Consider the following 13,529-nt stretch of genomic DNA (forward strand, 5'->3'; position numbering starts at 1 on the left):
TGTTTTTCTTTTTTTTCAATATTAGATACTATTAAATAATTTGCTTTATCAAGAAGGGTCTATCGATAGGCTACCTATTTTTTATGTTATAGGCTTTGCTTCTTCAAACAAGTCTAATATATTTCCTTGGTGCGATATGGGTCAATAGACAAAACGAGAGTATGGACAACCACTTGACAGCTTCCTTTGAACGCCCAAGATAATAAGCCGTCACGTGACAGCAGTGTGGCGCTACAAAGTGAAAAGCCCTTAATCAGCCTGGGCATCACCATCACCTGTAAAACGGTGTGTTTGTGGGCAGCGTGGCTTGTATCGTGAGTCGTAGCGTAGGACCTACAAGCAAAAATGCCTTCTCCAATACCCGTGACTCGCCTGCTGCCGAAAGACTTTTATCCGTCTCTCAGCATCGGAGTTTGCAGTAGTCCACTGACCAAATACGCAAATGCTACGACATTGAACGTCCCTGCTCAAAGGCTCCACGGGAAGGTGGCGAGCAAGCTGTGGTCGTCGGTGATTCATTGGAAAGAGCTGCAGGCGATGCAGCAGATAGGCTCCGGGGGGTTCGGTTCGGTGTACAAGGCGACGTACTTCGGGGACACCATCGCGGTTAAGAAAGTGAAAAAGTGCTCAAAGAATAAGTTGGCTTCCAGACAAAGCTTTTGGGCAGAACTAAACGCCGCACATCTTCGGCATAAAAATGTGGTGCACGTGATCGCAGCGACGACGTGTGTCCCCGCCAACTCGGAGAACGAGAACAACATTGGCACGATACTGATGGAGTACGTTGGCAGCCGCAATCTCCACCACATCATCTATGGCTCTGCGGACGCTCTTGGGAAGGACACTTGTCTCAGGTACTCCGCTGATATCATCCAAGGCCTCCGCTTCTTACATTCCCACGGCATTGTCCATTTAGACATCAAACCGGCAAACGTGTTGGTTTCAACCGGGGACATCTGCAAAATAGTCGATTTTGGCAGTTCGGTTCAAGTGGACCGTGCGTGTGAGGCAGGCTCCGTCACGCCCTGTTTGCAAAACGTCGGGGGCACCTATACCCACCGAGCACCCGAGCTGCTGAAAGGAGAGAGCATCACCCCCAAAGCGGACATCTTCTCGTTCGGGATCACGTTGTGGCAGCTGTTCACCAGGGAGCAGCCATACCCAGGGGACAGGGAGCACGTTTTGTATGCGGTCGTGGCTTATAATCTGCGGCCGCCTTTGGAAGACGAGCCGTTGTTCCGACCGACCCAGGGGGTGCATGCTCTGAGCTGCAGGACGCTGGTGTGTCGCTGCTGGAGCGGTGAGGCAGCTTCCAGGCCCACGGCCGAGGAGGTCCTGGTGGCTCTGGAGGAGCTGCGGTCCAGAGCCTGACTGGCTCTGGACCGGGGTTCTAATGGCAGGTGTATTCGTTTCGATGAAAATGTTTATTTTCTAAAATGGTACTTTCTTTTATTTTTAGCCTTTCCCAACTATTTCAACTGTGTCCCCCCGCACCCTTTAAAACTAAAAGTGCGCTAATAACTAGTATGTTTTTGTTATCGAGAAAATATCAATTTATATTTTATACAAATGTCTGTTTTAATTATATTGTTTAAGGACTTCATCTATATGTTGTATTGTATGGATGATGTGATCATGACATTTTAATGTGTTGGGAATTTATTAAATTTTTGTCTTTATATTGTCATGAATATTGTCCACTTCAGGATATCTAAATGTCAAACCTCTCCTGAAGGAATTATGACAACAAAATTCAGGTTCAAAATAAGTGTTCCTACTTCACTCTATGGGATAATTTATATCCATCATATGATTATGGCTGTCAAAGAATAGCCTTGTGTTGGTTGCTATATATTCGGCTCAATCAACACAAGTCACCGTGGCCTCCATAGATATCCATTATTAGAACACACCAGGTGTTGGCAAGCGCTGTTCCCCTCGGCTCTTCATTTGCAGCCATCACAAGAAATGTTCCAAAGCTATGAAGGAGCCATGTCCTGAAAGCCAGGCAGTCTTGAAACTGCCTCATGAGATCTAAACAAAGGGCAGAAACTTGCTCTAGTCTAATAGTGACAGTTACCAGGCTAGTGTCCATTTCAGCCCAGCTGAACTCCTAAAGAATCAGCACTTTTTTGGAGTTATTACCCTTGTGAAAGTCTTAATATAAGGTCACTTTATGTAAAAGGTTTTGTGGTGGATATCTGATTAATATGTAATTTGCATGAATCAATACTTAAAATTAAGAATTGTTTAGGGGAAGATGTGTTGTATTTGAATACACATGCACTACCAACTACCAATAGTGACTTTCATACAACAGAGCAACAGCCCTAAATGGACACATACAAAGACACACACACAGCGATGCACAGCAAGAACATCAGAAAAACAGTCCTTTTCGGATCCTTCTTTTAGTCTTTATTGAACTTTCATTACATTGTGTAAAACACAGGAGTTGAAGACTGCAGCTCTTCTTTCACTCATAGCAGCAAAGTGTGAAGACCAAATCCTGTTATTCTGCCAGACAATAAATAATCTGTTTCTTTGGATGATGTCAATGTTACAAAAAGATAAAAGCTGCAGCATTAATTTCTATTTTACACAACTTATAAACATATATATTCTATTTTTTTTTATATATTTATATATGCTTGTGTGAATTACTTAGCCTATATTTATAAAAATACAACAGTAGTTTGTAAAATAGATTTTTAAAGTAAAATATAGAAGATTAGCAACTTCATTCTATCATCAACATCATTGTCATCATCACAGGATGTTGAAATGCGACGAAAAACAAAAACCAACATGGCTGGAATGCAGTTTGCTCTGAAACTCCTCAGCTCATCTTTGAGACAACATGTGGTGTGGAGGGAACTATCATTGTCTTCACTTTCTATTATCGTCCACTAGGGGGGGACTAGCCATCGCCCAATACCACAACACACAGGTGAAGAGAAAACAAAAAAAAGCATGTGATATTACAGGCGAGTCCGTCAAAAAACAAAGACTACAAAAAAGTCACAGTACAAATAAAAAATAGATATAGCTATATAGTACAACCGAGCACACATTCCGGCAGTTCAGCTAAAATGAAATTGGATATTTTGTTTGTAAAAACGATACAATTAAGAACTAGAAAAGAGGTTGGTAGCACCTTGTGGCGCTCGAGAAGTATATGTTAGCAGCTTTATCCAATACCAAAACAAATATTGCAGTATTGCAGTGTTTCTTACATACACATTCAATAAGGTTCACTGGTACCACTGAAGCTTATAAAGAAGGTTGACATGAATTGCTAAAAGGTCTGTGTCTCTCACTGACGAGCGTCTTATGTTCATTGTCTACTCTGTAAGTGTGCACTGCCTGCACTGAACAGCTCCTCTGGATGTATGGATGAGGGTTCTTTGAGTGGGTCAAATGTGGCTTTACATTCTAAACAGGTGTTTTACCCCCACCGCAACAAATATAACTGCTTAAAATTAAGCATTTAAAGTAATATCTCCCAAAAATGCATGATATATGCCTGATGACATTATGATACAAGTACATAAGTCTTCAGTTAGAAAATAATATAATGGTCAAAATCAAGTAGTATTTGTTACTTCTTTACCAAAAGTAAGGAAGAAACGCTGAGGTCAATAGGTGAGTGTTCTCAATATCCCTGTGTCATGTTGTGACGTGTTCAATGGTCGATTTAAACTGACAATTGAACTAAATGTGATCCAAGTGTGTGGTTAAGTGCTACATAATATTAATTATATTATTGATCTAACCTAAGATAGCCGATTGTTTGCCATGGGCCTTTTCTGATATGTGGCCTGTAAAGCAATTGTGGGGATTAAAGTCATGTTTTTGATAAAGGGCCTCCCAATGAGATACACAGAACGCTTGTGCAAGTAAAGCAAAATTGACACTTTGATAGGAAAAACACTGTCAAAATTGTACCTTTTAAAAATAAAACAATTTATATCATATTTACATGTTATTGTTCTCTAAAGAGCTAAATATATCTTCTACACATTTTGTAATAAAGGTTTTTAAACAAAAAAATGGGAGGAAACAAAAGCATTTACAAAAAAGTGCTATGATTACACAACAAAAACAAAACGAAAACATTTCCATTGCTAACGTTTCCTGTAAAACCACAAACCTTCACAAAATACAAAGAGGAAACTTCCATAACGCTTCTTTAAAAAAACTAAAAAAACACATTAAACATTCATTTCCAAATCCCAAAATAAAACACAGCCCACAAATCAGTTACACTAGTTTCCATTCATATTTCCTCAGCCCCTTGTCAATGAAAAGAAGTAGGACATTTAACACTATTCTGTTAACCTTTTGGAGTAGTGGAGCAAACAAAAACAAAAAACATGCCTGTGTGAGGTAAATGACAACACTATTGGGTTATGTACGCACAATAATTAGTATACAATGGAGCAATTTTCACTTTTCAAAGGCAATCGGTGTGGCAGCTTTAACGATGTCTACAGTAACGTTTTCCTCGGCTGATGGTCAAGCAACATGGCTACTGTAGAAGGTTGGATTTGATGGGCCATTCCTAGGCGCCACTGTTGCTTATCTCCTTCAGTGACTGAGGCACTTTGAGGCTGCACGGTTTCAGCACCTTTGGGGTGTGAGATAAAACAGTTTGAGACGAGGCTAACTTTTGGCTCTCACTTCTGATGTCTCAATCTACGGCAATACAAGGCCTCCTTCATGTGAGATAATTTTAATAGCCCCATTAGGATACCGGCACATTTCTTTCACACAGAGTTAGTTTATGACACATCGTTATTTTTAATTAATGTTTGCAATTATGCCAATTGGTACTTTCAAATAGTCTGTACGTTATCTGTTGATTATTTGTGGTAAAAGTGTAAAGTGATAAATCAAAAGATACATATATACTTTTTGCAGAATTGTTTTGAATGAATGTTAACTTTGAGCCACTTGTTTTGTAAAGTTTGGTTGTGCGATAATCTAAAAGGGCGCCTGTGGAATCACAATGTTTATAAAACTAGTTTAATGGATGAACTGATCTGTGTTAAGTGCTCTTTTAACTGGCATAGCAAGAATAAGTCTGGAATAAGTTCCCAAAGAATTCCCAACCAACCATGGTTCATTATTTTATGAATATCTTGCATTCAAGAAAGGAAGGATTGCCCACAAAGGCAAACTTATTAGCATGATTGATCACCAATAATAGCTTTAGAGCACCGTTCCTGAAATGACAATGCTTAAATTCATGTGAATACAAATATGAAGGCACGGAGTGCAAAAAATAATCAACCAAATGATCACAGATTTCTTAATTGGATGTCTCCACTTACAACTAGGCTCCTCTTGACCTTCCATAATAAAAATAGTTTATATTCACAAAGGCAAGTGTTAAAGTTAAGTTCAATGTTATATTAAATAACATAGTCTTTTTTGCACAACTTTTAAAGGGTCAATGTAAGGGTTCATAAAAATATACACTTTGAGGTCCAAAGTCAGATTAATCAATATGTATAGGCCTATTTAGTTTCACGCCAAGGTAATGAACAATACATTTGCTAATTGAATTAACTGTCCATAAGCGAACCTTTTACCTTAAAAAAGTGTATTTTGTTTGCAGGCATGTCTGCAAGGTGCAAATTGTAAGCATAGTTGAGTTGGTAGAAGGGGTCAGCGATAGCAGCTCAGTAGCCATGTTGAAAACCATCAGAAATGATTCCTGTGTGTCTCCATGTCCCTCATAGCGATGCTTTGGATGACCATACAGCGGCAGAGTGACACGGGGAACCTGCTGGTTCCTCCTACCGGGGTGTTTAAAGGGTAAGAGCACGATACGGTAGAATACTGAAACACAATAGTACTAGATGTCGCTAAAACCTTAGCGTCAAGGCGCTGACTAGACCAGCTGGAGTCTTTTCACGTGTCTGGATAACCTTGTGCATTGTTGAAGAAAACAATAAAATAAACTAGCAGCCAAGTTTGCATTTGGTAGACTTTGGTTTGTGGTTGATGAACGGAAAGAACTGAAGAATAGTTAGAGCCCCTTTGAGGAGTTTCAGAAAGAGCAGAATGATATAAAGACTAAATTTCCCTTGAACACTATTGCTTCTTGTCACTAAGTGCTTCTTCAATCCTGTGGTGCATTTGTTTTTGTAGGGAACAGTAAGATACATTGTGGTGGTATGCGGAAGAAGTTTGCCTGTTCTATGATTGTGCATAAGTTTGGCTCCTTCTCTGAGAAACATGATATAGAAATGACTAGACTGACTTATGTTCTTGTTGGCTTTTGTCGGTTACATGAGTCATCCGATGATTTCATAAAAAAAGACACACTTTTGCGTGAACTCTAATGCAGTGAAATAACGAAGTGAAGTAATATGGTCAAATAACACTGTTGCCCAGGAGTTGCTATTGAGTACCTACTCTATAACAATAGTTGACTTCTTTCTTCAGTCTGTATGTCTATCTGTCTGGCTACAATTCTATATAAGTAAAGGAGAAAATAAACATATAACATCGTTAATTTGTGACCACATTCCCATATCACAAAAGTTCAAAGTGCTATATGAAGATCAATGTTAAATGCACCAATTGGCACACTAAGTTCGGGCCAAGAAGGGGGGTTAGAGATAGAAAATATCACTGCAAACGTATTTCTACGCCAATTAGTCTATATTTAAATCCCAATATAAGTTAGTGTGTATCCTGTCAAAGGTTAACACTGGCTGAGTTAGTGGTGGTCTGTGGTATTGGGAATTATAAAGATTGTTGGACAAAAAAAAAAGAAGGTAAATCCCAATTCAACACATCCCAACATGACCCCTTAAGAGTGTCGCAGAACTTGCCTACTACTGTCGGTGCCTGACATCACGTACGTCGGTCGCTGCTGGTGTCAGTGTCTGCACATGTAATCCTAATCCTTCACTGGACAGAAGTGCTCATGATATCATATCAACAACAAAATACAAAACATGTTACTGGCATCATAATGTGTCCAGAGTAGCCGGAGTCACCCCCTCCACATGGGTCGAGGGGAGGCACGTTCTGTACTGGTGGGAGCAAAGAGCATTGACATGTGTTAGGGAAGAGGGAGAGAGAGAGAGAGAGAGAGAAAGAGAGAGAGAGAGAGAGAGAGAGAGAGAGAGAGAGAGGAAGGAAACATGGCTAGGCTGCCTTAGAGACCCTGTGCATGCCAGCAGCAGTGCGGGGGCGTTACTGGAAGGCCTGGTGGAAGCGGGGCAGTGTGGTGGGTGCGCTCAGGTTGGAAATGAAGGAAGCGGGCAGCCCCTGCAGAGCCCCCTCCCTGGCTTCTGGTCCCTCGGGGCCCTCCGGGGACCGGACCAGGGCGGCGGGCTCGTGGGCGGGGGGATACGGGGCCCCCAGTGTCACCGCGGGGCCCGCCCCCGCAGGGTTGTACGGCGGGCCGTGCAGGGGCAGGAAATTAAAGAGCTGCGAGAAGTCCAGCAGAGAGGAAGAAGAGGCCAGGGCCTCGCCCGCCATGGCCCCCGACGCCGGCCCCGACACGGGCATTTTGGACATGGAGGAGGCCTCGCCGCCCTCCTCCGCCAACACCTGCGGCCCCAGCTCCAGCTTGGAGACGGAGAGCTGGGTGGCAGAGGCGGAGGCGGAGGCGGAGGCGGAGGCGGCAGCGGGGGCGGAGGAGGCGGAGGAGGAGGGCATGGCACTCTGCAGCTCCATCAGGTAGGTCTCTAGCTCCCCCTTCAGGCTCTGCTCGCGCTCCTGCGCCACCGACATGGCACCGTATGAGGTAAAGCTGGGCTGTCCCAGCGGGTACTTCAGCGAGAAGGGGTGCATGGGCCCGGGGAAGGGCTCCGGGTCCAGGCCGGGCGCCGCCGCCGCCGCCGCCGCCGCGTACACGTTGAGCTGCAGCGGCCGTGGGAGCGGCGCCGCCGGGGGGGGCGAAAGCCCGCCCTTGAAGCCCGCGAGCTGAGGCGTCAGGTCGCAGACGAAGGTCTCCAGGGAATCGGCCGGCTCCGTCTTAACCCTGAGCAGCTCGCGCGCGTGGCTCTTCTTCACGTGGCGCGTCAGGTGGTCCTTGCGGCCGAAGCGCTGGGCGCAGTACTGGCACAGGAAGTCCTTGCGGCCCGTGTGCACCACCATGTGGCGGCGGACGTCCTTGCGGGTGTAGAAGCGCCGCTCGCAGTGCTCGCACCGGTGCTTCTTCTCCTTGGCGCCGTTGGACGACTTGCCGGCGTGCGTCTTCAGGTGCTCCAGCAGCACAGCCGTGCTGGCGTACGGCTGCAGGCACACCTGGCAGGTGAGGTCGCCGCTGTGGGCGGCGTGCAGGGCCAGGTGGCGCTTGAAGCCCAGCTTAGTGTTGTAGCTCTTGCCGCACTGCGGGCAGGCGAAGGCCTCCTTGTAGGGGTCGTGCGTGTGCAGGTGGTTCTTCAGGTGGTCCTTGCGGTGGAACATCTTCTCACAGTACGAACACTTGTGGTTTTTCTCGGGGGAGTGAGTCGCCGTATGCCTTTGGACACAGACATGAGACATGGGGTCAGGCAGGGGGCTCACTCACACACACAAACAGACAGACAACACAGACACAGAGAGAGAGAGACACACACACACATTTCAGAAAACAATAAATCAAGGGTTTCATGTTGGCATACTATTCATAACACAACAGGATCAGAGAGAGACAGGACAGCGTTGTGTAGGGATAAGAACACGGTACATATCAGTGTGCAGAGAGAGACAGGACAGTGGTGTGTAGGAGCCAAAACACGGTACATATCAGTGTGTTTAGAGAGAGAGAGACAGAACAGTGTTGCGTAGGTGTGTAGAGAGAGAGAAAGGACAGTGTTGTGTAGGGATCTGAACATGGTACATGTCAGGGTATAGAGAGACGGGACAGTGTTGTGTAGGTGTGTTGAGAGAGACAGGACGGTGTTGTGTAGGGATCCGAACCCAGTGCATGGCAGTGTGTAGAGAGAGATGCGAGGCATGGGGGGGGGGGGGAAGACGACGACTCTGTACCGTAGCAGCTTGTATTTGGAGACGAAGGCCTTAGTGCACTCGGGGTGGGAGCATCTGTACGGCCGCTCCCCCGTGTGCGAGTACGAGTGCACCTTGAGCTTCTCCACGCTGTTGAAGGCCTTCTGGCACACCTGGCAGGGGAAATTCTTTTTGGGCTTCCCCTCGGCTCTCCTGCGCCTCCCGGTGGCCGGCATGAGTTTGGCTTTCTCCAGGACGTGTGGACGGGGCTCCTGGGGACCCGTGGCCATGGCACCCTAAGGCAGAGCGGCTCCGGGGACGGTGGCGCGGGGCCCGACGCGCTCTGAGGCAGGCTCTCTGTCCAGCGCTATGTGCTCAACACCGCCAGGATTGAGGGGCCTAGGAGGACAGAGCTGCGTTAGCTTATGACACACAGGCACATGAAAAGAGGGCTGGGATCGCTGCTTCCTCTGGACTTCAATGCAGCGCACTTTGATCCAATACTGCCAACCACACGAATGTAGTTTGGCTCATGGTTTGTTTTCTTCTCAAATTCTACTTCCCAAATCATTTTAAGGGAGCCATTTGTGCAAAAAAAAAATTGTACAAGCCAACACTGGAAATACCGCACCGATATGTAATTTGAAGAAGATCATAAAAACAATTAGATCAAAATGATAGTTAAATTATATGGATTTCTTGGTGAATATAGCTGAATCCTGGTTATCATGGTTATTAAGCTAAACGACTTCATTGTACTTCTCCAATTTTGTGCTTTCTATAAAAGCGCGTTGTTTTAGGAAACAGTGTTTCTGCTATCATCCAAGTGCCCCTTCAGAATTGGCACTGTGCCAGCTCCGCGATCTCTGAGCGTTAAATATCACACAGTATTTTCATTCAGTGCCATTCAGATCCTCACAGAACTTTTGACATAATCACTTTGGATAACACATTGGAAAAGCCTGTTAGTTGTATTCTCTTCAAATAAAGAAGCAGTCTTTTTCTAAACGGTAGCTTGAACAAAACCAAAGGTTTAATGTAACATTTAAACTGATTAATTGATAACTAAGCTGTTCCTATCTCATTCAAAAGCCTGCTTGGAGTCAGGATGAAAAATGAAGATTGCTTCAACCCATCTGTGTTGCTCACATTAAATAACTACAAATTAAACATCTAAAGTAAAGGTTTCCAGAGAGATTTCGTTAATATCATTATGGGAAAAGATAATCGTTCTCCTGTTCTTTTATTTTGTTTGGATCTTTTGGTCAGGCCCCACGTCTGTGTTCTGCCTTTCTTTTCAATGTGTTTCAACCCCTTTACCCTCCTTCCTAGCTTTCTAGAACTATAAACATACACCAAAAACTATCTCTAGGTCTTCCAGATTAATTATAATTAAAGGTTAAGCAATAACATCTACTGATTTTCAATACGATTGTAGTTTTCATTTGAAATAGTATTAGTACAATAAATAAGTAAATGTCATGGAAATCTCTCTTACAATTTGAAATTAGTGCAAATGTTTTGTGTTTCTAGATTTAGAAAACCTATAAAAGTGACAAAGTTAAGAATATGTTCTTCTTTAATAGTCAAGATTGTCTTTAACGTGACATATATAATTAGGTTTTCAAAGAGGTCCTATTCTATCCCTATACTTCTGTTTTCAATATGGTTTAACTTTTACCTCAACTTAGAAAGCCGAAAGCTATCAATAGACAGAGAATAGAGGCATACGATGTCCAACAATGCATAGTTTATCATAAAAGGATGATTATAAAAAACCAAACAAGACTCATCATGTAAACAGCCCTCAATGCTTGCTTCAAGATAATCTTAACATTCAACAAAATTGAAACAACATGAATAACAACAGAAAGAAAGAACACAAAATGAGAATGTTCACAGATGATTGTAAAAAAACAGAACGCTATATGACGACACAAGATTATTAAAGAGCACTTATTGGTGCATCCTGGGAGTTATTGAACCCAGAAGCTAGGGTATCTGGTAATCAGTGATCAGTGAAAGGTCTGAGGAAAGTATCAGTCCACAATTTATACATAACATTATTGCAGTGTTGATCTCAAACCTTTGATTTGATTGTAACTCTTACAATGTTTACTACTATTACTACTACTACTACTACTATTGAAAGCGTACTACTACTACTACCTCTACTACTTCTACTACTACTACTACTACTGTTACGACTACTAATGAAAGCCTACTACTACTACTAGTATTACTAGGTAATAGGAGTACCACAAATATATAACTTAATAAAGTAGTATTTTAGTTCTGAAAAATATTCAGCTCTGAAGGGTCTATCACACAAAATAATATGTATTAATAGTAATAATAATAATAATAATTATAATAATAATAATAATACAAATAATAATGATAATAAAATAAGATAATAAGAAAACAGAAGCCATCATATAACTTGTTTAGCTAGATTTCCAGAAACACTTTTCAAAGCTGCAATAGTGTCAATAACTTTTTGTAGGACATAGTTAATTTGTTCCACATAAACATAATGCTCCCTCTTAATATTGAGTGCCTTTATAATAAGTTAAAACACACCTACATTATCCTGTATAAACAACGTAAACAAAAACAAGAAGGAGTTAAAAACAAGGCTTTTTGGGCTTTTTTTGCCTACAGGATTTCTGTTACTCAGATTCACAACAAGAATAGTTTCTGTTTGGCAACAGAGCTTCACTACCACTCCTCAACACTTTCACATAATAATCAATTATGATTTAAAGCATATTAACAATTAATTCAAAACCACCAAACTGACATAAGCATTAATACATGATGAGCACATAGACTGCAATTGAACCAAATAGTCAGTGGTCATCCTATCATGAAAAACAAATGACAAACTATTGAAACCAGTACTGTGGATTGAAACCAATATGGTGTAGGTCTATTTAATTAATTGGTTAAAAATCCACATCATAAACACAGCATTAAACCACTTTAACCACATGGTGCTAGCATTGTGTTCAGTAAAGCCATCACCATATCAAGAGGCAACTTTCAGCCATCCAATAACAAAATCTTACACAAAGTTGCATCAACTTTCTCATACAGCCTATCGCCATCTCGACCACAACATAAGTAAGATTTTTCAGCATTTTACACTACCGGGGTTTGTGTACCTCCCCAGATCTCTGGCCATGTTATGTAGCTTTGAAACTTGTGTAGAGATCATTAATTCAACCGACATATACATCTACTACGATAGGCCATTACTTGTTTATACCAATCAGTCAGGTTATTTGCAACCTGCCACAAGCACAAAACCCACTAGGCTTTTAACAACTGTCGGAAAGACAGTGACTACTGGCCAGAATAATTGCTAAACAATAATATATGATATATAAACTAATTACTTTGTCTTAAGTCCTCCCTCCATTTTGTCAGTTTGTTGACAAACAGCGTCTCTCCCGTGTTTTGTGGATTGGGGGGTTTAAGAATCTCAGTGGTGAGGAAGAGAACTTGTAGCTGATCAATATCTTCTATGGATGAAAGTGTGATCGCATGAAGCTCGGAGCAGAAGACCCTGATCAAATGCCATTGTTGCCTTCTCCTTTGGGGCATTTCGCGTTACCGTTTTGCAAGTGAGATGCTTCATTCGATAAGGTTGTGTTTACACTGCTTATAATGAAGCCTACATGTGAGGCAAAATGCAATGTGAATGCTGGCAGCATGAATTTTGGACACTATTATTGAATCCAAGTGCGCGTGTGTTCCTGTCGGCGGTCATCGCGGTGCCGTTGTTATTACATTTAAAAATAACTAAACTAACTAACTGGGATCAAGTTTTTCCAGTTTTCTTCATTCTGTTAGCTCCTATGGTTGTTAACACTTACGGACATACGACATGACAACACTATAAGGAATGACAATAATTTATTTAAATTTTCTCAGTCCTACTTAAGCCTTCCCTTGGTTTTCTCTGTGGTCCCACACTGGGTACTGATTAACACCAACTTTTTCCTCAGCTCACCCCTCTCCCATAATTTAAATAACCCCGATATTTTAATTCAAGAACTGAGTAACAATTTACTTATTTCACACCAAACTTACCCCGGACGCTTTAACATCCTTTCTGTTGGGTTTTTCTTGACTTTCAACTATTTTCCGAATTTTTAATAATTTTTTTCTCATATTTTTTGCTAGACGCGACGGGCCTGAAAATTGTTTGCTTTCGCCTCTTTCCAGCAGCCATTGTGTGTATGCGCTTCAGTCCAACCAAACTATATTTGGCCACGCCCCTCCTAGTTCCTCCCATTTCTTATTTTTGATTTGTGTAAGGTCCTGTCACTTTCATTTCAATGTCATTTACAGTCCCTTTTAATTCAATTCAATTTTTGGACTCGCTAGATATACTGTCAATCGTTTTAGGGATTCGTTTTGCTTTCACGAACAACAATGGGTTGGCTAACCCAGCAGAAAAGTTATCCCATTGGTCCAGTGTCCTGTCATTCTATTCGGCCTTCTACGCGAATCCCGTGCGTAGTGCACCTCATTGGCTGGCCGGGCTGTCCGTCTCCGTGACC

At 42.5% G+C, this 13,529-nt stretch overlaps 2 protein-coding genes across 2 annotated transcripts; one reads left to right on the top strand and one right to left on the bottom strand.

Moving 5' to 3' along the window:
• Nucleotides 1-345: 345 nt before the first annotated feature.
• mos (v-mos Moloney murine sarcoma viral oncogene homolog) lies at nucleotides 346-1,371 on the top strand (the record flags this gene model as incomplete). Its single annotated transcript, XM_079754615.1, has 1 exon — nucleotides 346-1,371. The coding sequence occupies one exon, from the start codon at nucleotides 346-348 to the stop codon at nucleotides 1,369-1,371; it is 1,026 nt and encodes a 341-aa protein (XP_079610741.1).
• Nucleotides 1,372-7,215: 5,844 nt separating this feature from the next.
• Nucleotides 7,216-9,269, bottom strand: plag1 (pleiomorphic adenoma gene 1; the record flags this gene model as incomplete). The annotated part of the gene is made up of 2 exons (XM_079754730.1): nucleotides 9,001-9,269; nucleotides 7,216-8,491 (listed from the first exon to the last, which is right to left on the bottom strand). Exons 1-2 carry the CDS (start codon nucleotides 9,246-9,248, stop codon nucleotides 7,216-7,218), a joined length of 1,524 nt encoding a protein of 507 aa, XP_079610856.1. The 5' UTR covers nucleotides 9,249-9,269.
• Between the last annotated feature and the right edge of the window lie 4,260 nt (nucleotides 9,270-13,529).

The sequence above is a fragment of the Pollachius pollachius genome (genome assembly GCF_949987615.1).
Source record: "Pollachius pollachius genome assembly, chromosome: 17".
Classification (NCBI taxonomy): Eukaryota; Metazoa; Chordata; class Actinopteri; order Gadiformes; family Gadidae; genus Pollachius; species Pollachius pollachius.